Source organism: Eutrigla gurnardus, assembly GCF_963514095.1.
Source record: "Eutrigla gurnardus genome assembly, chromosome: 14".
In the NCBI taxonomy this organism is placed as follows: Eukaryota; Metazoa; Chordata; class Actinopteri; order Perciformes; family Triglidae; genus Eutrigla; species Eutrigla gurnardus.
In genome coordinates this window covers 21,824,183-21,850,829 of record NC_139937.1, presented here as the reverse complement: position 1 = coordinate 21,850,829, position 26,647 = coordinate 21,824,183, and the positions used below count along the sequence as shown (strand labels likewise).

At 44.1% G+C, this 26,647-nt stretch overlaps 1 protein-coding gene across 1 annotated transcript in view; it reads left to right on the top strand.

Moving 5' to 3' along the window:
* Positions 1 to 26,647, top strand: part of thsd7ab (thrombospondin, type I, domain containing 7Ab) — a 126,735-nt gene that overhangs the window by 75,867 nt on the left and 24,221 nt on the right. The window contains exons 14-23 of the mRNA XM_084027302.1: positions 736 to 839; positions 2,909 to 3,103; positions 4,327 to 4,593; positions 13,439 to 13,618; positions 14,617 to 14,755; positions 16,649 to 16,802; positions 18,304 to 18,445; positions 22,258 to 22,373; positions 22,858 to 22,975; positions 25,791 to 25,936. Coding sequence (XP_083883428.1) covers positions 736 to 839; positions 2,909 to 3,103; positions 4,327 to 4,593; positions 13,439 to 13,618; positions 14,617 to 14,755; positions 16,649 to 16,802; positions 18,304 to 18,445; positions 22,258 to 22,373; positions 22,858 to 22,975; positions 25,791 to 25,936 — 1,561 coding nt within the window. The remainder of the gene's footprint in view (positions 1 to 735; positions 840 to 2,908; positions 3,104 to 4,326; positions 4,594 to 13,438; positions 13,619 to 14,616; positions 14,756 to 16,648; positions 16,803 to 18,303; positions 18,446 to 22,257; positions 22,374 to 22,857; positions 22,976 to 25,790; positions 25,937 to 26,647) is intronic.

Below are 26,647 nucleotides of genomic sequence, written 5' to 3'. Positions count from 1 at the left end.
ACCACTCCGTAACATTAGAAAAATTGTGCATTTTTCCAAAAAATGTGCAGTTTTCTGTTTTTGTTTTATAAAGAATTAACAGAGTAATGAGCCATCTTGTAGATAAACGATCTTGATGATCAGCTAACGGCAATGTTTTAGACGTAGCTGGCTAGCTAGCTAGTGTGTAGCACGGTGAGCCGGTCCAGACTGTTGAACTCTGAGCTGCTGTAAATCTCATAGGTAAACCTTTAAGGACGCATCATCAATATTTTAAGCTTTAAAAACGGAATTAAAAACTCTCCATTTGGCCTGCAGGAGGTTTTGAAGTTAGCTAAGTTAGCTAGCTCAAGCTAGTTTAGCTACAGCGTAAAGCTGGGGCGGCGCCGTTAGCTGTTAGTGTGACGTACACAGGTGGAAATACTGTGCGTGAGTACAATTTGAAGTACTTGTACTCACAACATATAAAAAACAGAATAATCGATCGTGGTGAAGTTCCATATTTATCGCGATAATTGTAAATATCGAGTGACGTTAAAAAAAAAAAAGCTGGCTAGCTCATTATCATGGTGGAGAAGTGAAATATAGATCCTGATTGAGAAAATACAGGATATAATAATAGTGTCTTTATGCAGGGAGACCTTGAGATTCATCTATTTAATATGGTTTGGTTGTTTTTCACTAAAACAGATGTTCAGTGTAATAGTGAACAATATGACTGCATGAACACACCTCTACTGTCCCGATTCACTACAGGTGGAAAACCCACAAATGGAGGAAGTGCCAGCTGGTGCCGTGGTTCCTCAGACAGGACCGTCCCGGGGCTCAGGAGACCTGCGGACCAGGACTCCAAACCAGAGGTAGGGAAAACCAAACCTCTTCTGTTCTTCGTCTCCCATCTCGCTCCACGTCTCCACCGAGCCGCTTTGAATCACAGCAAATTACATCTTTTTGCTCATTTCTGTTCATCTGGATCTCGGCCACGAAGCAGCAGATGGATGTGCCAGGGTTTAGAGAAAAGGCCAATTTACTCCGAGCACACATCTAATCCTCCCACTTACAGCACGCAACACAAACTGGGGCTGACACTACCAACAGCAACAAGAGACCACTTTTCCTTTTCGCTGGCTGTTTTTATTTAATTAAAGTTTTGGGGAAGTAAATGTGTCACAACTCATCATGCTTCCCTCCAGACTCCACACTTTTCTTTTTAATCCACCTCAGGCTCCCGTCATGAGATTTTAATCAGACATCTCCCGTAGTTTAGGATGCTGCACCCGGCCTGCAGCGTACGGCAGACCCAACTCCTGTTAACACGGGCTTCACGCATAAGTGACAAGGGCTTTAAAAGGAGTTGTGGCTCTCCCGCTTTAAAAGCATATTTCCCCTCGCCCCTTTCATAGAGGGTGGATGTACCATGTAGTCCTGGGAGGCTTTCATAAAAATTCAATTTCAAGGGGTCACGCAGAATGATCAATTTCATTATGTTCCAGCTCCTATAGAAGGCCATTATTAGTGCTTATATTTCTGTTTCGTCTCCGCTGGCTTTAAATTAATGGATGTAAGAATCAATTTATTCATGAAAGTGCTTTAAGGTCCAGTTTAGACACACTCACCGCCACACTGTTGCAGATTCTGTGCAGCTCTCCGCTGATTTGATGCCATGTGACACCCGTTGTAAACACCGTGCTGCACATGTTTTCACCCCTCTGACACTTTTGTCATTGACTGAAACCAAACGAGACACGCTGTCCTTTCTGCTCCGTGGTTTTTCTGCTAGTGTGTTGTTTTTACCTGCACAGAGGCTTCCCTTCCAGGGAAAAACACTGTAGTAGCAGCTATTAAACACACTAAAACAACTCAAAGCATGTGCTCTCTCACACACACACTCACAAGATAAGACCTGACCTAACACACCACCAGACGGAGGCTTTCCGAACAAATAGCAGTGCCCACAGGGGGTTTCAGCAAAAAAATGTGCTTTGAGATTGATTTCTCTATAGCGGTACAACCCTGCAGAACGTCTACATCGCAAGAAAATGAAATATTACACCAACGCAAGACATATCTTTTATTGAAAGACCAAAGAGTGGGATGATACAAGCCAACACAAATTGACTCGTGGGCTTCAAACCAATCGAGCTGGAGGTGCATCGGTCTGCCCCACTTGTAATTGTTATTTAATTCCCTGTAGCTGAATTATACAGTTCTAATCTTCTTTTCATTGACTCTTCAGTTGCCCTCTTTAAATGTCTATTTGAGCTTATGTTGCTCTCCAGAAGTATGTGGATCTCTTGTTGTATTTAAAGGTACAGTACAGTGATATTACCAGTAAGAGGGTGTAACTGTGAAAAGAGTCGTGTAACGTGTTGTGTAGTGTCAGAGGAAATCAAGGGCCATCACTTGAATGTGTAGAAGTACAAAACTATATCACTGCATATGGTCATGCATTGAAATGTTATGTTTTTGCAAACACTTGTGAACTTTCTTACAGAGTTAGATGAGAATATTGGTGTTAATCTCATATCTAAGCATTGAATATAGTACAAAGACACGGACAGTTAGAGTAAAAACTGGAAACAGAGGGAAACTAACCTGGCTCTGTCTAAAGGTAATAAAATCCACCGGCCAACATCTCTAACGCTCACTGATTAACATGATCTTGGTGGTTTTATGGGAGATTATGTGCTTGAATATTAAAGAGGATCTATTCTCTCCCTTTCCTGGTGCATACTTGTATTTCAGCTCCCTACTGGAACACGTTTACATGAAAAACCCTTGTTCCCATCAGGCTGTACCTACAGCAGCTCTTCCCTCTCTCTGAAACGCTCTGTTTGACCTCCTGTCCCTCCCTCCCAAAAAGCCCATTCTGCTGTGATTGGTTCTAATGAAGCCCCTTTTCGACCCCGTCTTCCTCTAATTCGACCAGCTGTATCCTGTCGCCAGCTGGACGGGACGCAGGCCGACATCGGCGAGTGTCTGAAATTCGCCAAGGCCATGCCTGCCATCACTCAGCGCTGTCAGCTCCCCTGCCAGGACGACTGCCAGCTGACCAACTGGTCCAAGTTCTCGTCCTGCACGGCCGACTGCGTGGGGGTCCGCACCCGGAAGAGGGCACTGATAGGTGAGAACGCAGCACAGACCATCAGCTGAGGCTCCGAACCCGTCCAGACGAGCTTGTTTGCCCCGTAGTGAGTGTTGGGGTGGGAGCGGGCAGTGAAGGGGGTAATGTTGGGCAGCGCTCCAAGAGATGAGCAGTAAAGTTAAGCACAAGGTCATAAATCTATCCAGGTAGTTCTTGCCAAACCAAAGTCTCCAGCGGGATTAAAGCAACAAATCTGAAATAACTCCTCAGCCTTTGTTATCCATCAGGGCGTCTCCAGACAGTTGCCCTGTGCATCACCGTCATAAAAGCAGAACGACATGAAATGAGTGCGCCAATGCATTAAGGCAGAGGTTATTGGGAGGGGAGGAAAAAAACGTCTTCTTTAAATTGTGATATTGTGGATTTGATTTATTTCCCCCCTGATGTCAAATCTTTTGACCCGTTTGCAGAAGAGTAAAAGAGCAGAGAGGTCATGTAACGCATTTAAACACTCCTCGGAGAGCTTGTTCCATTGTTTTCTCTCTGGATGAGGTCTAGATTTGATAGTTTTACAGCTATATTTGGGAACAGTTATCAACAATGTGACCCTTTTACTAATTAAAACAAAAGTATGCCAGTCGTCCTCTTTTTTTAATCTTCGTAATCTCTGTTTGCCTAAAACGATGCCAACACAAGAAACATTCAGTTTCCTTAAAGTAAAGACGGATCATTATGTTGAGCAGCGTCTTTCACTACGACCTTCCTTACAGATTACAGCGTGTCACTCTGCAATCTGCACCAATTACACGCAATTAGCATCAACCAGCTGTGATCTCAACGCAGGATAAAGTATCTTAATGCAAAAAAAACAAGATTTACAGTGAAACGGGCGGCTGGCTGGAGACTCTGCAGGTAAAGGTGTGGTGGCAAGTTAGATAGAAGGACACTGAAGCCGTCTTATTTGCACGGAAAACAACTCCTGATGTCACGGGAAGAAACATTGATGTGATCTATGATTAACGATGCTTGACGTGACTGCTGATGAAAATATAAAATAACGTCAAGCTGTTTCAGTAGAAGTATTCTGCTTGAAAGAATGTTGGCAACATAATCTATCATGTGGAGTTGTTGTACCACCATGCATGAAGCGTGGGGGGGAGTACACTATCCCAGATTATCCAAGAGGCCTCAGAAGCCGAGACAGAAATCCACCAACACCAGCAGACCTGTGGAGTCACATCTCATCTCTCTGCTCTTCTCAGGGAGGAGCAAAAAGAAAGACAAGTGCAAGAACACGCAGATGTACCCTCTGAGTGAGACCCAGTACTGCCCCTGTGACAAGTACAACGCCCAGCCGGTGGGCAACTGGTCCGACTGCATCCTGCCCGAGGGGGGCAGAGCCGAGAGCCTCCTGGGGATGAAGGTCCAGGGAGACATCAAAGAGTGTGGGCAGGGCTACCGCTACCAGGCCATGGTGTGCTACGACCAGGACAACAGGCTGGTGGAGACCTCACGCTGCAACAGTCACGGTGAGAGTGTGTGTGTGTGTGTGCGTGCGTGCGTGCGTGCGTGCGTGCGTGCGTGCGTGTTGTGTGTGTGCGTGTATGCACAGCAGGAGTTTAATCAGTTTTTTTCTGCAGCACAGAAAAGGGAAAAAGTTTCAAGCAGAGGTTGATTTTCCGTCATTGACCGAAGGTTGTCCGTCATTTTGACAAATTACAATCTTAATAATAGATTATGATGGGGTTTTTACAGCCCTGTCCATCAAAGTGACCGGCAAGGAGAAATGGTAACGGTACTTCTGTTCCGAAGAGGTCGAAACTCCAGCAGCACTCGTAGCATAAAGAACAACGTTATTGTCGGAGCAACGAGTTTGGGCTCTTTTGGGGGATTTAAATGCTGATTTAACTCAAAAATGATATCATACTTAAGAGTTTGAGGTCATTTGTCACAATATTTTATTAATACACCTGTGAATAACATTCTGCATCTTCAGCATGTATACACATACTTTTGTACGGATCAATGAACACAAAAATACGGATTATGACTAAGTAATCTTTATTTGAGCTGCAGCACTATCTGTGTTTGAGAAAAAAAAAGAAAAAAAAAGCAGCAGCCCACGCACATAATTCACAGTTGCCAAATGAGAGTAAATTATGGAGACCACCCGCCACTGTGGCCGGCAGGAAAAAAATCATTTCCTGACAGAGATGCTGGTTTGCTGTCACTTCAATCCAGTGGTGTTCTGGCCATCTGGCGTACCAGGACAAATCCCAGTGGGACGCCACATCGGTGGGCCGGCGGGCTCTGTCTGTCTCCGTCCATCTCATTGAAGGCGCTGCATTCGTGCATCCCGGGCTTACTGGCCAATCACAGCCGAGTTAGTGAAGCCTACAGTGTGTATGTTGTAGGCTCCGCCTCCTCCAGCTTTGCCGCCGCTGCAGGAGTCTCTTCAAAAGGTGGTTTTGAGCATCACAACATCTGTAAAATACGTTGTATCACTAGCAGAAGTCCAGACTTCATAGTAGAAAAAGGAACATGCACAAATATCTTATTACTAAGATACTAAGCAGATCCGAAAGGAATCTGCCTTAGTAGAAATCTTGAGGCGTAGTACGTGATTATTTCCCCTTTCCGGCCTCGACTTTCTCGGTCTTCAGGTGAGAAATATCCCGTGACACCCTGGAATGCAGCAGATGCAAGAATCACTTTTTTTTTGTCGAGTTAAATATTCATCTGGAGTGAAGGATTTTTGTTTGTGCACGTATGAAAGCCCCCCCTATGGAGGCTTGGCGACTCATTTCGAATACCGAATTTCACGTAAGAAGGCCTTCTTCTGGCACGCTCCCGTCGGAACCATTTGTCTCCTCGTTGGAGGGTCTTATCTTGGATCCAAAATACTTCAAGCAAGGAATCCTGGCTCGGAAACTCGTTGTGAAATTGCTGTGAAATGGAATGCGGGAGATGTTCAAGTGAATACATCAGTGTTGTGCATATATAAACATGGTTTTAGTCCCCTTGTTGTGAATCACAGATTCAGATATGCATCAGTTAATCTGGGTGTGGGTGTGACAGGGGCACGTTGTGAGGATGGGGTTGTGTTTGTGTGTATTTTTATACCTTATGTGTGTGTGTGTGTGTGTGTGTGTGTGTGTGTGTGTGTGTGTGTGTGTGTGTGTGCATCCTCACATTCATCTTTAAGCATCAATGAGCTAAGATAAAAGATATGTTCCTTGAGGTGCACACGGAAACAAAAACACTTTCACGAGGCTTGGCTTTGCTACATGTGAATCTCAAAGATATCATTAAATCTCTCTTTTATCCTTTTGATTCGGTCGCTTCTCCTCTGCTCCCTCTGTCACTCCCTCCTTCCTTTTATTTCTCTGCATCTCAGCCATCATTGGGGGTGGGGGGTGGGGGGGTGGGGTTCATGGTCCTTCCACCACTCTGCTGATGACACAATGCCCCCGGCTATGATGTCAATCAGGCAGACTGTGCCACTGTTATCTCCGTTTTTCATCCACATCCAAAGAAAAAAGGGCTTATCATTAAAAGTGCATGTTGATTCAAGCTTTGTGATATTGTTCACTTTTCAGATTGTCTGGTTCTATAACCACTGCCTGCTGTTCTCAGTTGACACAAGTAACAATTTAATTATTGTGAGCTGCAGCTTTTTTTACCCTATAAAAGATCAAAATGAATCCTTTTTTTGACTGAATTTGACTGCAAACAGATTAATAATCATCTCGACAAGAAGCCAGTAACATTTGGGGTGTAAGAGTACCAGACTGTAACCTCCGGTTCTGAAAAGTGAAGCCAAGTCTGAACTGCCTTAAACTGTCATTCTCTCTGCTGGCCACCAGGGGGCGACTCCTCTCTGGTTGTATAGAAGTCTATGAGAAAATGGTCCTACTTCTCTCTGCTGGCCACCAGGGGGCGACTCCTCTCTGGTTGTATAGAAGTCTATGAGAAAATGGTCCTACTTCGCTCTTGATGTATTATCTCAGTAAACATTGTAAACATGAGTTTATGGTCTCAATCTCTAGTTTCAAGTCTTCTTCAATCCAGCATGATGTTCATTTAGTACATTATGGTCCATTTAGAGTCCACCAGACCAGAAAGCAGGGGATGCTTTAGGGGGCGGGGCTTACCTGCTGATTGACAGGTCGCTACCACGCTACCAATGCTAGTTAGCTAGTAAGATGACTTTAACACTTAGCTGTAAAGTTAACCTTGAATTATTATGTTTTTCACACCAGAATCCAGATGGATCCGGATCCAGTAAGGGTATGTCGTTCCTCTACAGTCCAAATATGGTCACGTCAATCTACTGTGTATTCATCATGCATCCGTAGCCCTAAGTAACATTCAAATGACAAACCCCTGATTGTGTTCCCGGCTGCACTCAGCCACAAGCAGATCTAATTAGTATGTTGTCATGTTCAATATAATCAAGTGGAGACCGAGGGAGGGACACGGACTCCAGACCAAGACACAGATTTACTCTGGACGAACCCTGATGACTGTATAATGGGTCCAAGTTAAACCACCTATTTAAATCCCATCACACGCAAATTAAGAAAACCAACCACTCAATAAAAGAATGGAACTGCTTCCATCAACACTGTGTCATATCTGGGTGTAGTCAGATAACATTCTGCCCCGTGCTGTTTCCCTCTATATGTGGCTCTTATAGTTCTCATATTCATGACCGTGAGTCATAATGTCTTCTTAGCAGGATGTCGTGGATGAGGAGGGCATGCGGTCTCTCTGGGGAGCCGTAGAGGGTAAAGCTTCTCGCTGAGGACCTGTGAACTTGAGCTTTACTGCCCAGAACAGATTTACTGCTGCATGACGAGCCGTATTTGTAATAAGAGAAACACGGGGAGAGCCTGTATAATTGAGCTGGTTTGAGGTCCGACGTGTCGGCGGCGTGCGGAGGTTTGAGGGCTGAGCTCGGGGTCCGTTAAGTTCATCCGCGGACATCAAACGCTCGTTCTGGTCCGTGTTGACTCCGCCACAGTTATTCTCAGAGCATCCAGGGATTAGACCGTCCCCGTTGGCTTGACTGCGGTGCAGGGGGGTGTAACGGGTCAAACATCAGGTCGTATTGTCGGATGATTCCTGGAGACATAAGGTTTGTCTAAATCTTCTTGGTCCCCTTTTGAGTGGATGAACTTTGGTTTCAGAAGCCAAGACCGCGGCGACTCAGCCGGACTTCATTCCTGGCTGGACGGCCAGGAATAAATGGCGGCTCCATCTAGCATCGGGTGTCCTCGGCTGGCTCCCAGGTGCCCGGCATGCTGGTGGATCCTTTCAAGTGCAAGAAATGAGAATAAAAGTCCCATTATTATCTGCTGTGTGTACAAACAGGAAGGCAGCAGAGTGAAACCTCGTGTGCATTTCTATCAGTTCTCTATTCAAAAAGGTTATTTTCCTCTTGTGGTTGCTTTACCAAAAGCATGAATAATTTAGTAGTTATATCACACAAGCGTTTTGCTCTCTGTAGCATTATAGTACATAAATGAATGTTTTACAGGTTACACAGAAACAAATCAATACTGAGAAATGCATATTGGTGTTATAACCTGCGTTGTAAGATATAAGATTAGGCTTTATTGATATCCAGAGTGGAATTTCAAGATTTATCTCGCTAAAAGAGCCACGTTAAAAAAACTCTTTTACTATCTTATTATTCTTAACCACTTCTGCAGTGAAAACTCTGGAATATGATTGAGTTTCTGGGAGGGACGCCAGAGATCCCAAGAAGTTGTGGAGCTTCAGGGAATTCAGCAAATGGGTCTCTGTGCAGGTGATCAATCGCCGTGCCATATTTATATGTGGTTGTCCTCTATTTAACATTATCACTTAACCTGTGGTATCACTTACAGGTGAGGGACGTCAGTGGCTTCCTGCAGGAGCCAATCAAATAGAGTGCCATGCTGTGAATAGTGGTAAAGCACAGGACATCTTATGTACACAGATTTGGACTGTAGTTAGAAAGCTCCAGATTCATCTCAGTGCATGTCCCAACCATCGCTGAGGAGCTGGAACCGCTCACCGTTCAGGTGAAGTTGAGCAGTCAGCAGTTACAACTGCTTTGGGATTTGCAGCAGGAGCTTCTGCCAGGTTACAGGCTGACTTCTAAAGGCAAAAAACCTGGACTTAACCCAAGACCTCTCCGGGAGCCTGGCGTGACACCTAACAAGTTTATCAGCTGGACTACCAGTGAACCACGGGGGGAGGGGCTGCACTTTTTGCCCTGTGAGTGAACTCTAGTGACGGTGTCAGGGATCTGGACCGGCTGTACTTGACTCCAGGACTTACAGCGGGAGGTCAGGGGTGACCAGGCTGATTACATGGGCCCTGCTGAAGTCAGCTAGGTGTTGGTGTGGAGATGCTGATCTGGAATCAGGGGGCAGCTGAGTGCTAGGAGGTCAGGCCGAAGTGCTTATGTGTATGGATGGAGGTCGTTATGTCAGTTCGATTTAGTTGGTGTTAAAGCGCTGCCGGGACTCAAGACCCGACTGGATTAACTTTTTACTTTATAATCATATTAGCTTGAAGCTCATCATACAGCTCAGTTCTGGGGTCAGCATAGTTTTTGGGAGCGAGATCACCCTTTAACTGTCCTCCTCGGCCGAGTCAACTGTTATCCCTGTTTCCACGCTCCGATAATCCGTCTTCCTAAAGTGTTTTTGTTGACAGCGGTGATCTGGAGCTCTGCTGGAAGAGAAGAAACACGGAGGGACTCACAGATGTGGGATCTTAGTTATAATATACGGTTAGTCCGATTAGACATATGGAACGATATGAGGAGACATGCCACGATATTTGGCTTCATTTAGGTCTCCCTGCATAAATACAGGATAAATAAAATGTATATCGTTAGCCTAATAGCATAATTGCCTAAGTCATATTTGAACGTTTTCGGAAAAAGAGAAAAAACACAATTTCTAGCAAGCAGATTGGTATTTTTTTATTGATAATGTAACAGCAAGTTCAACCAGACCTGTGAACAAGTTTGAAAAAAAAAAAAAGACACAACATCAACTCCATAACAAATAAAAGTGACTTAGGCAGAATATGTCATGACTTAGGCATTTTTTTCTCTTACAGTATATGTATATAATGATAACATAACCAAGTCTAACCTTATCTAAGGTGTTTTAAAGTATAATCTTAACAAAGTTGTTTTAAAGTTTAACCTTACCTCAGTTGTTTTAACCTTAACTAAGTTCTTTTAACCTTAACTAAGTTGTTTTAACCTTACCTCAGTTCTTTTAACCTTAACTAAGTTCTTTTAACCTTAACTAAGTTGTTTTAACCTCAACTAGGTTTTTTTTACAAGGCATTTTGAATTATGTGCACTATTTTGCAGATCATGAGAATGAAAATGCAAATATGATGATTGATGATTAAATCAAATAATGCAGCCACATTCTTAAAGTGAAAAAGACTTAGACTTGAAAAAGACCATATTACCAAGAATACTTCTTGTATTTCTTGTCAAAACACTTAAAATCAACACTTCAAATTAAGCTTTGCTAGCATAAACTAGCTCTTACACTACATCATATCTTGTTGCAGAATTGTGATTAAAAGTTTAAACACACAGTTCCTAATCTCCTTGATTGACTGAGAGTACATTTACTGTCTAGAAAGTTGAAGGAATAAACCAGCTTACCAAATGAATTGAAGAGAAGATCTAATGCTTCACTTCTGTTAAACTTTCTTATGCGATCAGCCATGTTTGTTTATACCGGCAAACATGCCTAAGTCAAAAAGATGACTTGGGCAGATAGTGATTTTGGACTCTAAAAAGTGTTCTGATAGGTTGAGGACATAGCCAATAAGGCAAGGTGATGCAGCAGTGGTAGGAGAGGAAGGTTAGGCAGATATCTCAATTTGGCCAAAAAATGACTTAGGCAATTATGCTATTAGGCTAACGATATTTGTATCTTGTATTTTTTTAAATCAGACTTTTCTCTTCTCTACCACGATAGTGAGCCAGACAGCTTTTTCAAGTTACTCATGACCATATTTATAATTTTACCGTTTATGAAAATTCACTACAGATGAATGCAAAACTGCATTCAGACTAACATTTCTCACTGCAAACATAACAAGCCTCCCTATTTATTTACATTAAACCACTCCATAGGCCTCAGTCAACAGAATATAAATCAGGTTCTTCCTGCAAAAATTCATTTTTTTATTACTCGTAAACGATTTTATTGTGAACGGTAGTATTCGGTCTCCTTGCCTTGTTAGCTGCAGAGTTAAAGGAGGGATATTTTTGGGTGAAATCGTTTGGCATCAGCTGATGTGAGCATGATTCGTATTGTTTTGCAGGAAAGAAATAATAATTGGATTTTGAGTTAAAAAATGTGAAGAAATATAGTTTTTTTTGTCATTTCTTTTCAGCATATATCATAAAATTAGCTGCACGATGTCACTGTGGATGAGATTTAAAAACACATTTTTCTTTTCAGCTCGATTTTAAGTGCGAGCCTAATAAACGTGTGGGTGTGTTACAGAAACTGGACTTTCTTCTTCTCAACAGTAGCTTTAGCAGCACACCCACGTGGACATGGCCGGGTGTGTTATTTATTTATTTCCCTATGTGTTTATTTGAATGCGGTGCTGTCTGGGGTCTGAACATTGCCTGGTTTCTGTCAGGCTCTGAGAATAGGTCACTAAGTCAATAAGTTCACTCTCAAACCGTTGTTGGACCAACTTTCTGAACAGATAATGTGATTCCCTCCAACTCTCCCGTCTGGTCGTCCTCCATGTTCTCCAGCAGACGCGGTGGCGGTGAAGCTGCAGGAAAACACATGTACTCTGCAAGACTTCTCCCCTTTGGGATTCCTCTGAAACCTATAACTTCGTTTTTTCTTTTTTTTATAGCGAGCCCTTCAGTCGATGCCGTCTGAGAGAGGAAGTGGTTAGACACTCCACTTTCCCGGCTCGTTCACCTCATTGATTTTCTTAATCAAAGGCTAAACTGATTTGCGGACCAGCGCTGCTACACAACCCCTCCACATCTCTCAGGTTTCGTTTACTAAACAGACTTCTGCCTCGCGAGTGGGGGGAAAAAACATCTTATGTACACAGTCCAAAAGTTCAGAGTAGTAATATCTTCTCAACACATCTGACGGAACCTTGGCCCGAGTGCACCGGCGACCACAGAGGAAATCAAAGACCAGAGATGGTTGAAGAGCCGCACAAATAACAAGCCGAGGGAGATTCATAAACCCGGCCTGTTGACTGTGTCATGACCCCGTGAGCCGAGGAAAATACATCGGAATAATGACGCTGACTGCCAGGACTCCTTTAACAGAATACTTTTATATAACAGCCAATATAATTGTGTCTTGAATGTGGAGCCTGTTTTCATTCCACTGGGCTAAAAAAGTCAATAAATGCGTTTCTATTAGTTTGTGAAGCATCGGTTAATAGTTTGTTCTTGCAGCTCGGTGTTTCTCTCCGTCCAACGTTTACAGAGCTTTGAACTTTAATGCTTGTTTGTTGGATGGAAAAGGAAGAAAGAAACGATCTCTGGGAATCGGGACAATGTGGTTTCATATTAAATAATGAAAACAAAAAGTCTTCAAGGGATTCGAGAACCGGCTACGGCTATTTTTCTCCGAAGCAGTCGTTGTGACCTGGAGACAGCCAGATCCCGCTGGTGGGATGCAGAGAGAACAAAGGTTTCACTTCAAAGCATTCATAAAAAGATATTATGAATCAATTATCTGGTGAACTCGTTTCTCCTGAGAAATAATTCATAACAAACTACAGTATGCTGTCTAGTGATTCGTTTTAACACTCAGAAGTAGCATCATAATTTGTTCTGTTTTCCTTCTGATGTCTTTATGCTGAGGAGTCACCATATAAATGTTTTGTTTTCTGCAGTATATAGATATCGCAATATGAGAAAAACCATCAAAACTTTTTAAGATGAAATGCATGTTGAGAGCAAAATGAAGAGGCTGGCATTAAATTGAATTATAGAGGAATATATTTAGATATATTGAGCTCATCGGCAATATGAGAAAACACTTTGGGATACGACTCGGGTCACTTTCTCTACGCCGTTAATTACATCACAATTAAACAGCGCCAGATTAACGATGACTGGAAGATCATCCATAATAAATAGAGACATCATTTTTTTGTAATAAATCCACATTGTAAGCTAATTTGTAATATAAATGCAAAGCTACAACTAAAGTTCTCCCGATAAACCGTGGTGCTGTGAGTTTGTCTCATGGCTTTTATTGTGAAAGGTGAAGCATCACGAAATCACTCCACGGGTCACACTCACACCTCGGTCCTAAACGACGCGCTCATGTGTGCTGCTTTCAGGTTACATCGAGGAGGCGTGCATCATCCCCTGTCCGTCGGACTGTAAACTCAGCGAATGGTCCAACTGGTCGCGCTGCAGCAAGTCCTGCGGCAGCGGGGTCAAAGTTCGCTCCAAGTGGCTTCGAGAGAAACCTTACAACGGGGGTCGGCCGTGTCCCAAACTGGACCACATCAACCAGGTACGCCTGAAGCTGACGCTGAAGCCTGCGTTGGCAGCTGAGCAGCAGATTGTGTTGGAAAAACAGATTCTTGAATATTTATGCAGCGTGCTACCACATATTTATACTCATAACAAGTATCCAGCGCTGGAAAAGAAAGTATTAATGAGTAATACAGTAAGCTGGAGTCTGCAGATCTTTCCCTTTACCTTTCCCTTATTGCTGCACTCCATTTTTTTTTCTTTTTTTGCTGAGCAGCAGAAAAGCGATGGGTGCTATAAATGGATCCCATCCACCATATTAATGTCCCAACGTGTGCCAGTTGATTCCTTACAGTTTCCATGAATTTAAAAAATGAAATGCTTTCCAGGCCTGTGAATGTCAGCAGATGTAGATTAAAGTTGTGTTGATCTACGCCTGTGTGTGTGTGTGTGTGTGTGTGTGTGTGTGTGTGTGTGTGTGTGTGTGTGTGTGTGTGTGTGTGTGTGTGTGTGTGTGAGCGCGTGCTAAGCTTTCTGATTACGTCGTTGCATCCATCATAGGTTGTGCACTTTATGAACAGTTGGCGTTTGCTCATTAATCCGTCTGTCTCCCTTTAATCCCCCCCACGCTCGCTGGATGTGACTCACCGCTGCAGGCCCAGGTAGGAGCCGCTTCCCTCAGCTATTTGTAAATGTAGTCGCAGATGTTAAGTGTCACTTATGTCAGCGGGTCACTGACGGATAGACGTAAACACTCTCGATATCCTCAATGTAAATAAACAAGGTACTTTCAGATGGGAGTTTTATTTATAGACACATTTGTCAGAGCTGCTCTGGAGGGCAGAAATAATCTCGGCTGAGTTAAACCTCAGAGAGCTGAGCCAAAAGAAAACACTGTATATACAGCAAAACTGGAAAAATGTACAGAAATATACATTCCTTGTTTGTTCTGTTGAGTACGATGATTCTAATCATGAGCTCAACTTAAAGCTACCGATGTGTGAGACCACGTTAAGAACAACCCTGAGGTGCTCCTGTCCCCAGGTGTACGAGGTGGTGCCGTGTCAGAGCGACTGTAACCAGTATGTGTGGGTGGCCGAGCCGTGGAGCGTCTGGAAAGTCAGCAACGTGGACTTAAAAGAGAACTGTGGCGAAGGCGTCCAGACCCGAAAAGTCAGGTATCCGTCACACTGTCTGTGTTTCTATTGTTTAGTGTGAAACGTTAAAGGTTGTGTAGCGCCGCAACCATTGGCCAAGTTATTGGAAACAACAAAAATGCTGATTCATCGCTTTGAAATGTCAAACATTCTGCTTTTCTTAAACTGAAAAACTGAAACTGAAAACTAAGAAAAAAACAGTTCTAGATGAATCTACAGCAGTTATAGACAGTCAGATCTCTACTAAAGCTGACACATGCTAATTTGCATCTAAAGTAATATTACTACCTCGTGTAAAGTGTTTAGAAAAAATATTTTTCAGGGTAAAAAAATGCAAAGGATCCGGGCGGATCTGTGTAACACGGTTCATCTGACAGTCAACAGCCGACATGCTGCCAAATCCTTTTTTGGGTGGAACACAAACTTTTGGATTTATGTCCTGCAGGTGCCAAAACATACTCTGTAATTAGACTATATTAGATTTTATAAGTCTGTAATTAGATTTATGCATGGCGTACAGAATCAAACGTCTCGGTCCTGAAAGGAGTGGATTAAAAACACAGATATGAGACGCGGGGACATCACAAGATGTCCACGCTCCTTGTAATGTTCACATCTAAAGGCTTTGATTGTCTGTTGGCTGCTTTGATGGCTGATGCAGAATCACAGCCAGTAAAACTCCCAATGACCTCAGATACTCTTTAGAGCAGCTGGCATAAAGGATGGATGAAAAGCTGCTGATTTAGAGCAGAAGTTGAGACAAGACAAAACACATGCCTCAAAATTAGGGGTGGGTAAAAATATCGATACAGCAATATATCGCGATACTTTGCCGCCCAATACAATATTGATTTTTCAACTCCAAAGATCAATTAAAAAAAAAATTCATGTTTAGACGCGTTGTGAATGCAGTACTTTATCCTTTTTGATTTTATTATCAATATTTCTTCCAGTGAAATTCATGGGAATTAATAAAATGGAGAGGCTGTTTTGAATGAAATAGTTTTGACTCAATTTGTCCTCTGATCAATATCATCTGATGTACATATACAGGTACTTGTGTTCTCATCTTTATTTATATCGCAATATCGTGATATCGTGATGAGTATCGTATCGTGACCAAAGTATTGTGATATGTATCGTATCGTGACCAAAGTATCGTGATGAGTATCGTATCGTGACCAAAGTATCGTGATACGTATCGTATCGTGACCAAATTACCGTGATACGTATTGTATCGTGACCAAAGTATCGTGATACGTATCGTGACCAAAGTATTGTGATACGTATCGTATCATGAGGTTCTGGCCAGTACTCACCCCTAGTCAAAAGAGTAAACTTTTGCACCGTATCTATTCATGTGTTGTAATAAAAGTTTAGATCCATGTACTTGAAGGGTGCAGCTCTCTTCCAGGTGTTTACGTCGACCCAGTATAGCCAGCAGAGTTGTGTTTGTGTTTGAGCTGTGACCAAATTAAACAGATGGCTCATTTGGGTTATTTTGTGTTTTTTATGCCGTTCTCATTGGAACACACAGATTTGCCTCAGAGGGCTTTACAATCTGTGTGTACGACATCAGCTGTCCCAGGACCCGCCATCAAATACTCAAAAACCTCCTAAAAATAAACCCTTCAACGGGGGAGAGAAAGGAAGAAACCCTGAGTGAGAGCAGCTGAGGACAGAAGTGCAGTAGACGTGTACAGAATAACAAGCATAATAATTACAACATAGTCGATCCATATGATGGAACAGCAGAAATTATAGTAGGAAATGATTACAGCAGTGGCTGTGGCTATAATATGATTACAAATTCACATAATATCCTCATATTTTCCATACTGTCTGACTCATTTGTTCTCTGGAGAAGCAGCTAAACATCGAGGTCAAACTCCATATTTGCCCATGAACCCCCAGGTGCATGCTGAACACCATCGACGGGCCGTCGGAGTCCGTGGAGGACTACCTGTGTGACCCGGAGGAGATGCCTCTGGGGGCCAGGGAGAGCCGGCTGCCCTGCCCCGACGACTGCGTCCTCAACGACTGGGGCCGCTGGAGCCGCTGCAGCCTGGTAAGAGCTGAACCCACATCAGAAAGCAGCCGCTCGGCTGTCCGCCGCAGATATGAGGAAGCGTCAGACTCGTGTGAAGCCCACGGAGATTTATCTTGATATCTTTTTCTTGTCAGAAATATTTCCTCCAGGGGGACTCAAGGAATTCAAAGCGCGGCTGCACTGTTGTGGTTGTGAGCGGCGCGTGAATCTTTGTGAACAGGTTGTTTCTCGTCCACCGAGGGGGAATAAAAGAGACGTATGCACTGGGAAGCAGGAGAAAAATGACTTGTATATCACCCACATTACACTGTGCTCAATGTGCATTCAGCAGGGGACGAGGAGGATTTATAATATGGACTCCGGAGCAGGTTTCCAGATTTACATTTTTTTACACACACACACACACACACACACACACACACACACACACACACACACACACACCATCTCTACATCAGCAGTGCTGTAGCGGCAAACAGGAAGCTGGCTGGAATATTACCCCGGGCTTGTGATTTGGCAGACAACCACACACAGTGAAAGTAATTAGTTATGTTTTCAGGAAAATATTGATTTATGATAATTTTATTCGCTAAGCTACTCGGAATTGAGTTCATAAACGTTCATTTCAGCCTTACGGTTTGGTGGTAAAATGAGAGTAGCGTGAGAATTTATCTCCCTCCAGGTGATGACCTGAGAGTCCTGTTTCCAGCTCGCTGTAAAATAATGTAAAACCAGTCGAGACGCGCTCCTCCTGATTTTAATCAACGCCTGCAGGCCACGCCGCGAACGCAGACCTTCCTACTCGCTTCTGCAAGAACATGGAAACATCTGAACATCTTGTTCGGCTCCTCGTCCCGTGAAACCGTCGATTCGTGGAGAAAAGAGAAGAGAAAAAAAAGCCATTTTGGCTGCTCTGGTTCCACCTGCTGTTCACACAGCAGAGACCTGGCCATTGTTAATCACAGCCCATTCTCTCCCAAAGTGTTTGACACACTGACTTCCCACGATTCCAATCTGGTCCTGGAGTCTGCCTTGGCACCAGCGGGGGCCTCTCGCATGTTTTATTCATGTGCTGGAGTTATTCAAAAAGCTTTCGTTTCCCCACACCCCCCCAGAACTTTCCTCCCTGCGAGCGATGACCCCGTAGAATGTGGTGCTTTACCTTTCCAGCAGGATATCACTTTCAGCTCTTCTGTCATTCCCCGCTGGAAAGAAAAAAATCCAAATTGTGGGAATGCCAGGAAAGGATCTTAATGTATGTCCTATTTTAGAAATCAAACATCCCTCCAGGGAAAAGGCCACGCCGACTCTGAGAGGATGTTTTGATGGAAGAGAAACTTGATGAATCGTTGCTCAATAAACTGGAAATAATCCCAGAAGTGGGCGAATTAGGAGCGGCTCCAATTTAGGGATGTGTCTGTATTCTTATCACCCTCTGCAATATGGCCTGCTTACTCATTTACACTTTTTAAAAAACAAACATTGCTGTCCGGTTCTTAATGAGGAGTCTCTGTTGCAGCCGTGTACCAGAGCCAACAGCCGGGTGAGGACGGCGTACGTCCTGCGGTCGGCCAGCGTGGGACGGCCGTGTCCAGACACGACGGACCAGGAGCCCTGCAGCCTGAACCTCAACTGCTTCAACTACTTCTACAACATCACAGGTAGAGGAAACGGGGAAAAAACACAGTGGGCTGGATTATCTCGTCTCTTTAAAGTCATTCCCATAGTTAAACCTGGTCAGACTTCACCTCAACTCTGCATAGAGGAGGAGGTCTTTCGCTGCATGTCACATCCCCCTCTCTCTCCTGTGTTTCCTGTCTGTCTACTGCTAAATAGGACCTAACACTTGTTTCTATTTTTTTAGCTCTTACTTTATCACCAATGATATGTTGTGGTTTCTTTCTTTTGACAAATGTACTTATTATAAGTCGCTTTGGACAAAAGCGTCTGCTAAATGACCTAAATGTTAAACGAAGCCCTCTGTTTTGAACGGAGCCTCCCTTTTTTTTTTTTTTTTTTCGGGGCTGCTGCCACGGATGTGTTGGGATGAGTGTTTCTCAGCTTTAACCAAATCACCAACATGAAAAACAGGCCTTTTGAGGCTTAAACCCTGCTAACATCACTGTAAACAACAGCCTCCATTTCAGAATGAGCTCCTCATCTGCGGTTCACGGCTGTTGAGGCTGTTAAGCCACCGTCGAGGGGCGGAGAAGAGAGCGGAGCGTCTCTGGAGAAACGCCTGAATGGGGCTTAAACCAGGAATTGTAGCCGTCTTGTTCTCACGGATACAGATGGGTTCAATTCATGCACATTGATATTTTTGATGGGTGGTTATTTTTTTTGTTTGTTTGAGGTTCTGCACATGATGAGTTTACATCCGTGCATTTTCTATTCATGTGTGAATCAATCTTCTGTTATCTCGCTGCTGCTGTTTGAGTGTCTGGTTTGTGATCAGATGGTTGTTGGTTCATAGCTGCTGTTTAAGAGGTGTTACACCTGCAAAAGTCTGAGGAAAAGCCTCGGGTTTAAGCTCATCTGCTGCAGCGCTTTTTTCAAAAAGTGTTATACACTTATTTGGGAGCGCGACGCCTTAATTTGCTCATCTGTTTCAGCGGCGAGAGCGGCGATCGATAAACGACTGGTTTTGTTTCTCTGGGCTGAGATGATTGCGAACCTCGTGAGGTTTAAACAAACCGTGTGTTGTGTAACGACGATGTGATGTCGATGGAGCACTTTGGAGGGTTGCTCACAGCTGCTCGTTGCAAAGCTCCTCCGCGATCACGGGCTCATCTGCCGTTTGTCGGTTGTATTTCGGTGCGGTGAAAAGCAGACATTATGTCTTTCCTGCAAATCCCTGTGTTTTACAACCATTACAGCCTTCAGGATGCCAAGTAAACGTAACACACTGGCTTTCAAACAGAAACACATCTGTGATTTACTCGAGCTGCTTTACGCTTCAAGTCACTCTATTGGCCATTTAGTGAGATGACCTTTTACATCTATATGGTAATTTGGTTGTAACACATCCAGCCATAAGACTGTCACTCTCCTTTTAGCTCCGTTTTGGTCTCCACCAGCTCCTGTCTCTTTAGCTGCTAAACGCTCCACCAGCTAGTTGATAACTATTCCTGATAGTTATCAACTTATCATTTTTAAAATGGATGTTAAACAAAGCGGTATCACTTTACATTTAGTTAAGAAACAAATTCAAATTTGATTTATTTATATATATTTTCATGAAGAATGTACTTAATCATAAGTGCTCCCTGCATAAATACATAATATATCATATTTCTGTATCCCCCATGATCAACTTATCCTCAGTGTTTTATAATGCGAGCTGTAATACAATCCTATATCATCATATCCACAAGTGATGTTTAAAGCCGATGCTCTTCTTCAGCGGCGTCTTCGAGCTTTTCCTCTCAAGCGGCTTCCTGCTGCGACTGAAAACGCCGCCACGAGAGCCGTGAGAGTGAATCGGATAAAATAACAAACCAGACGGCTAAACAATGAAACAGAAACTCACTTTAAAGCTGCGTGAAGCCGACGGGAGCTGCAGAGTCAGGTAGCAATCCTCAGTGGGTTCATCACTGTTGTACAACTTTCACACTGTTTTCACATCATGGTTTCATACTGTTTTTATTATTCCAGCCCCCCCCCTCTGACCTGCAGGATATCACACCTCCACATCACATGTCCTATTTAATCCTCAACACTGTAAGACTATTTCGGTGAAATGAAAAGGGGGAGATTGGCAGCGTCGCCACATTTCATCTGGATGTGTTGTGTTGCTTTCATAGCCGCTGTTCCACATTCTCCGCCAGCCCACCCTCCTCCTCTGTCTCCTCTTTGTGTGACGCTGGGAGACGTGACATATAATCCCCGCTGCCGGGTTCGCAGTGGCATACAGGCGTCCCAGGGCAATGTACATAATAAACGAGCAGAGATTATTATTGGTTAAAGCGCTCCTTTCTCTTCCTCTGTTGATGCTGAGACCATCCAAGCTGCTCCTTCCTTCAGCTTTTCTCCCCGTCTCTGCCTTCGTCTCTCACTGTCGCTCTTTCTTGTTTCAATCTCCCTATTTTCGGGTCCCTAGGGTGCAACAAAGCTCCTCGGCAGGAGGAGACACGAGTCCCAGAGCCGAGCTTGCAAACGAGCTCGCTGCAGCTAAAAACAGCCACTCGTCTTCGTCAGCGGACGGCTCGCTGCATGAGTGATACCTCAGCCTCCCCGTTGTTGCAGAGCGGTTTTTAACAACAGCAGGCAGGCGGCGGTTTTAAAGGCATTTGTACCCAAAGTCTGGAATAAAATGTCTTCTTTCCACTTCACAGAAGCTGTTTTTTTGGGGGGAGGGGCCCAGTTTCAGCCTCTTACAGTCTAGAGGTTTTTAATGAGGTTTATTTGGGGAAAACTTGTATTTGTTTTGCCTTTTTTAAATCAAATCTGACCACTTGGCCAAACGGCTTCCTTTACGATGCTGCTATGCAGAGATACCGACGGCAGCCAGATTTATTGGATTCAAGTGAGCTGTTATTATCCTTCGCTGACCTCTTTGCTAACGTTGTAATCATCGACCGCGATCTTCCTCGGCCCGGCGTTTTACAGAGTCCGACTTTAAACGCACTAACTTGATTATTCTGAGCTTTTCGTGGCAGAAGTGAAGGAGAAGTGTGTCACGCAACAAAAGCAATGAGCTGAAGTCAAAGTTTCCGTACGGGAAGCTCAAGGCGTGCTTGCTGTTCTGCTGAGTCATCATGGAGCCCGTAGTGGTTCATTTATATGCGTGGCACGCCCATCCTAAAAAGATCCATCCACAGTGCAGCGAAGGCACGGGAGGTTTAGTTTGTGTCAGCAACAAAGCTGGTAATTAATTTGATATTGCTGCGCTGTGTCGATGCACCGTATCAACAATCTACAAATTAATTGATATTTGGTGTAATTATGCTGCTTTTGCTTCCTGGATGTAGCATATTATATCAGCATCTAAAACCTCCAGCTAAACAACTTCCACAGGAGGCCAGAGTGGATTTCTGTGAGTTCAACCTTTAAAAACTGTTCCCTGTCTGGGATTTATTCCCTTCTGAAGTGTAAAGAGTTTGTGACAGCTGAAGCATTCCAACACTTTCTCAACAACAGCGTCTCCTCGTTTTCTTGTCCCGTCTCATCATCCCGGTTCAACCGAAGCAGCCCGCCGGAGCAGAGCTCTGGTGAAATGCTGCGTTTAGGAGAGGCTGCTGCTGTCAACATGGTGACTCCCTCCTCTGTTTGCACCCAGGGAGGTAAAATCACCTGTAGCCCCGGCCTGCACCGCTAGACATCAGGGATGTGTAGTCGAGTTGTGTTGCTCTGCTGACAGTCGTCATGTTGGGGTCGGCGTCCGTGTTTCAGCCTCTGCAGCACTTTGATGCACTTATGTTGCCAGTTACACAAACAAACCCAAACTCTAAACGTGGTTATTGTTTCTCCTCAGACTGGAGCACGTGTCAGCTGAGCCCCAACGCCGTGTGCGGCGGCGGCATCAAGACGCGGATGCTCGACTGCGTTCGCAGCGACGGCAAGTCGGTCGACATCAAATTCTGCGAGGAGGTGAGACGTGAACAAACTTTATTTGACGCACACGTTTTAGTTAACGACTTAATCACTCACGTGTATTTATGAGCTTGCCCTTCCTCTACCATTAGGCCCACAGCAAACATGAAATATTCAGAGGTATTCCAGTGCAGAGATTGTTGTCGTAGTTTCAGGCCGAGCGGTTTATTCATCCATAATGTGTCTCGGCTCCCTGTAATTGTAGCCGGCGGGCTGCGGCAGAGCCGTCCCCACAGCTATTTAACCCTTGGCCCGCTCCATCGGCCTCATTCACAAAAACACAGTTTGTCAGAACGGCCTTCACAGCAACCCTCGCTGTTCCAACCTCGCTGGCCTGATGCCGCCCGCCACACAGTCGGGCCGGCGCCAGAGCAAAGGCTTCTGGGAACGTTGGAGGTCGAGCTGCTGTCTGGCCGTGACGGATCGACTTGTTTGATGATTTGTCGAGATTTAACCTCTCCGTTTGGGATGTGTGCTGCAGTTGAACTTGGAGAAGAAGTGGCAGATGAACATCTCCTGTGTGGTCGAGTGTCCCGTCAACTGTCAGCTGTCGGAGTGGTCGCCGTGGTCCGACTGCTCACAGACGTGCGGACTAGAAGGTAAGACGATGATCTCTAACACTAGGTCCCCTTTTCATCACAAATGAAACATAACGCTGCTATAATCACGTTTTTATCACACGTGTCACGAACAACAGGACCCAAAGCTCGATATGGAGCTCCTTTCTTAAACCTCAACATTTGGTTCAGTTATTACAATTCATATTGTGCAGCCGAACATTGCAGCGAGTCTCTGGTTTTAATACTTAGATCAGTGAAAACATGATGTAACCTCAGTGGAGGGTTAGAAGAAGGTGAAACAGGCTGTGTGTTTTCCACACTGAGGTCAGGTTGTGTGGAATGAGATGATCGTGTTAATTACGCTGGATGATACATCTGTGGAATTAACACATTCATTTTTTTAATCATTAACGCTGTTGGCTCTCTGGACGGGAAGTTTCAGGGATAAAAACAATGTAACAACCAACGAACACGCAGTTTCTGTTTCACTGAAGCACTTGAAGCTTAAAGTAGCACCTCGACTCTGAGCATGTGTTAAACCCTTTTCCATGTCGGACTCCCAGGCGGTGGTGGAGGAAGCACAAGTAGAGGAGATGTTGTCTCCGGGGCCGAGGCCTGATCCTGCTCCGGGGTTAACTAGTACTCCGACACCACTGAGGCAACGTCAACCTCTCATCAGTTGAGCCTAATAATCCGCCCGATCCATGACTTCTCAGCAGCTGCAGTGTGTGAGCCGAGTGTCTAGTGAGTCTCCTCCACATCAGTTAAATTAGCCGTTATCTGGAGGAGCTTCTAAAAAGCATGTTCACAAACATTACTGCTTGTCTGCGATTGTTCGTTAAGGAAACCTAAAGCGTCGACATTTTTTAAGTGTGTGTGCGACTCTGCACCAAAGTGCTGCAGCGAGGCGGTGTGTGTGTGTGTGTGTGTGTGTGCGTGAGTAAAAACATGCATGCTCAGCAAAACATACTCGCTTGGATAACTTAAAAAAAAGTCCCATATCAGACACTTCCTGCTCCCACTGGAGGCATTCGGCCAGAAAAACTCACAAAGGCAAAAAAAAAAAAAGGAAGAGGAAGTGTTTATTGAAGAGACTTCCCAAATGACCGGCGAAATATGTGTCCTCCTGTTGCCCGGCGTTGTTCCCCGGCGTTGTTCCCCGCCGTTCACACAATTGATTATGTCCCATTACATCCTCCTGCTCCTCGGGGCTGTGGGGAGCCGCTTTGAAGAAGAGCTGCTACAGCGGTTGTGGCTAAATCATAAGGAATGAGATAAAAGTTTGGGAAAGGCTGAAGGAGCAAGAGGGGACCCTAGTATGTGTTTCTGTGTGGGATGTTGTCTTGTTTGAATAGGATGTGAGGTCACACAGCCTGTGTGGGAGCGCCGGCTTGTGTTTCATGTGTGGAGAGGTGTCGCAGGTTGGCAAAGGTGTATTCTGAGGTGAGCAGATTGAGAGAGTGGGATATGCAACACATGCAGGTTTCTGAGGTCTGAGTGTGGGCGGCTTAACAGAAAGACAGCGTTTTAAAATATGTGTGTGTCGGATTTCTGCTTTGAAGCTAATTCATCGCCACTTAAATCAAACGTTCTCCGAGGTGTGTGAGCTGCCACAATGTTCTGGATTTATTCAGAGGGAGTTCGCTGACTGATGCGGGAGAACATTCTTTACTCAAGTGGACCGAGAACCAATCAAGATGCCAGAGAAAATGCAGCGTCGGCCGGCCATTTAGGAAAGCCGGCTCCGTCGAGTGAAGTGCTCTTTTACCCGGCGACGTTAATTTAATGCATTTCAAATGGATGGCTGCTGTGTGCTCAACCAAAATGGTCGGTTTGCATTTAGTTTATTGTGTTAGAAAACACAGCAACGTTACGCTTCATATTATTTTAGTCTTAGCAGAAGGGAAGGGGAAAAAACATTTAACTTCTATCAAAGTGCAAGACTGGAGTTTCCATTCTGGGGCTGAGAATTAGGCCGAGAGGACCCTGTTGTTTTTCTAGTGAGTAAAACATTAATATTGTTCATTGTTTCATTGAATAATATAATTTAATAACAATTAAGCAGCACAACCACAGCAATATATATCGTAGCAAATAGCGAGCTGCAAGAAAGAGTCCTGAAACCAATAAGTCAGCATTTTTGCAATTCTGGTTCCCTCGTCTGAAACTCAATCGGTTTTTAATTAATAAGTAGTAAAATAAAGTGAATAATACCCCACTCATACTAACAAACGGCTAAATGAGACAAGCAGGCGTCATCACGAGAACACTAATAATAATAATAATAAAGTTTATTAGTCAGCGCCTTGACACCCGTACAAAAAATTAATTAAACATAATTCAAAGCAACACAAGACATTTATTAGTCGTCGTAGTAAAAGTCAAACCAAGTTGAATCATTTAAGTCAACACTAGTCCGCCTGTAGCTTCGTGGTGGCGTGATGTGAAGTCATGTGACCGTGGTGTGGTTCATTTATAGCCTAGCATTCGATCTTTACTTCTGGCGATTCTGGCATTCACGCTTCAAAAACGTTAATTTTGTGAATATCATCCTGCCGTAAACTCTTGTTGTCTTTTTAGCGAGGGGACCGATGCGATGCTGACTTCCTGTTTGGCCTCCAAAAATGTTTATCATCCCTGCAGCCGTCTATTGTCTGCTTCAAGAAGAAGAAGAATGCCTTTATTGTGGATGTGCAACAAGATGTGCTGTGCATCTCCGAAAAAACAATGTCACACACTATGAATGATAGAAATATAAGAATATAGGAAGGAGGAGATGAGATATCTGCTGATGAAATGAGTGCATAGTATAGCTGCAAACAATGATGCTGACCCGACGGTGTGTGTTCTCCAGGGAAGATGTGGCGTCGGCGCTCGGTGGTCCAGGCCTCTCAGGGCGACGGCCGGCCCTGCCCGTCCCAGATGGAGCAGTGGAAGCCCTGCCCCGTCCGACCCTGCTACCGCTGGCAGTACAGCCCCTGGTCCGAGTGCCGGGTGGAGGTACGTCAATAAATCATAACATTATACCATAATCCAGCCGCATTAATATATTAACGATCACATCGACCTCCGTCAGCTACAAGAAATGCAGCTCTGAGGGTTCCCGAGCTCGGCCGGGATCAATACTCACACGAGTTTCAGCCAAAAGACAGAAATCTCAGCACCTGAGAAAAATAATGGAGTCTTTAGTATTGATGAACAACCTCATCAAATCTCCTGGCCACACAGTTATTTTGTGTGATGGACAGGGGAAAATCAATCTAATGCACTTTTAACGCTGATGCATTGCTATAAACCAACACCTTTGCCAAGAAATCTGGCAGCCCTTTTACACTTCATGTTGAATTGTGTGCCACCCGGTCGCATTATTAAAGCAGTCTGCTGCGACGCTCCCACGACATAAAACAAAACCCTGCAAGTATGGGGGTAGTTTAATGGGACTACAGAGAGACATGACACCTCTTTTAATTAATCCAAGTCACTTGTTTCTCTCAATTAACAGCAGCAAGTGTCTGACTATCATTTGAATACTTTTAATGTGAAGCAGCAGTCACAGCACAGCAGGACAGCAGTGGTTTCATCCAACCAAATCTTTTTTGTTGATGACCTGAATGAAATGATGTATATATATATATATATATATATATATATATATATATATATATATATATATATATATATATATATATATATATATGTACATATATATAT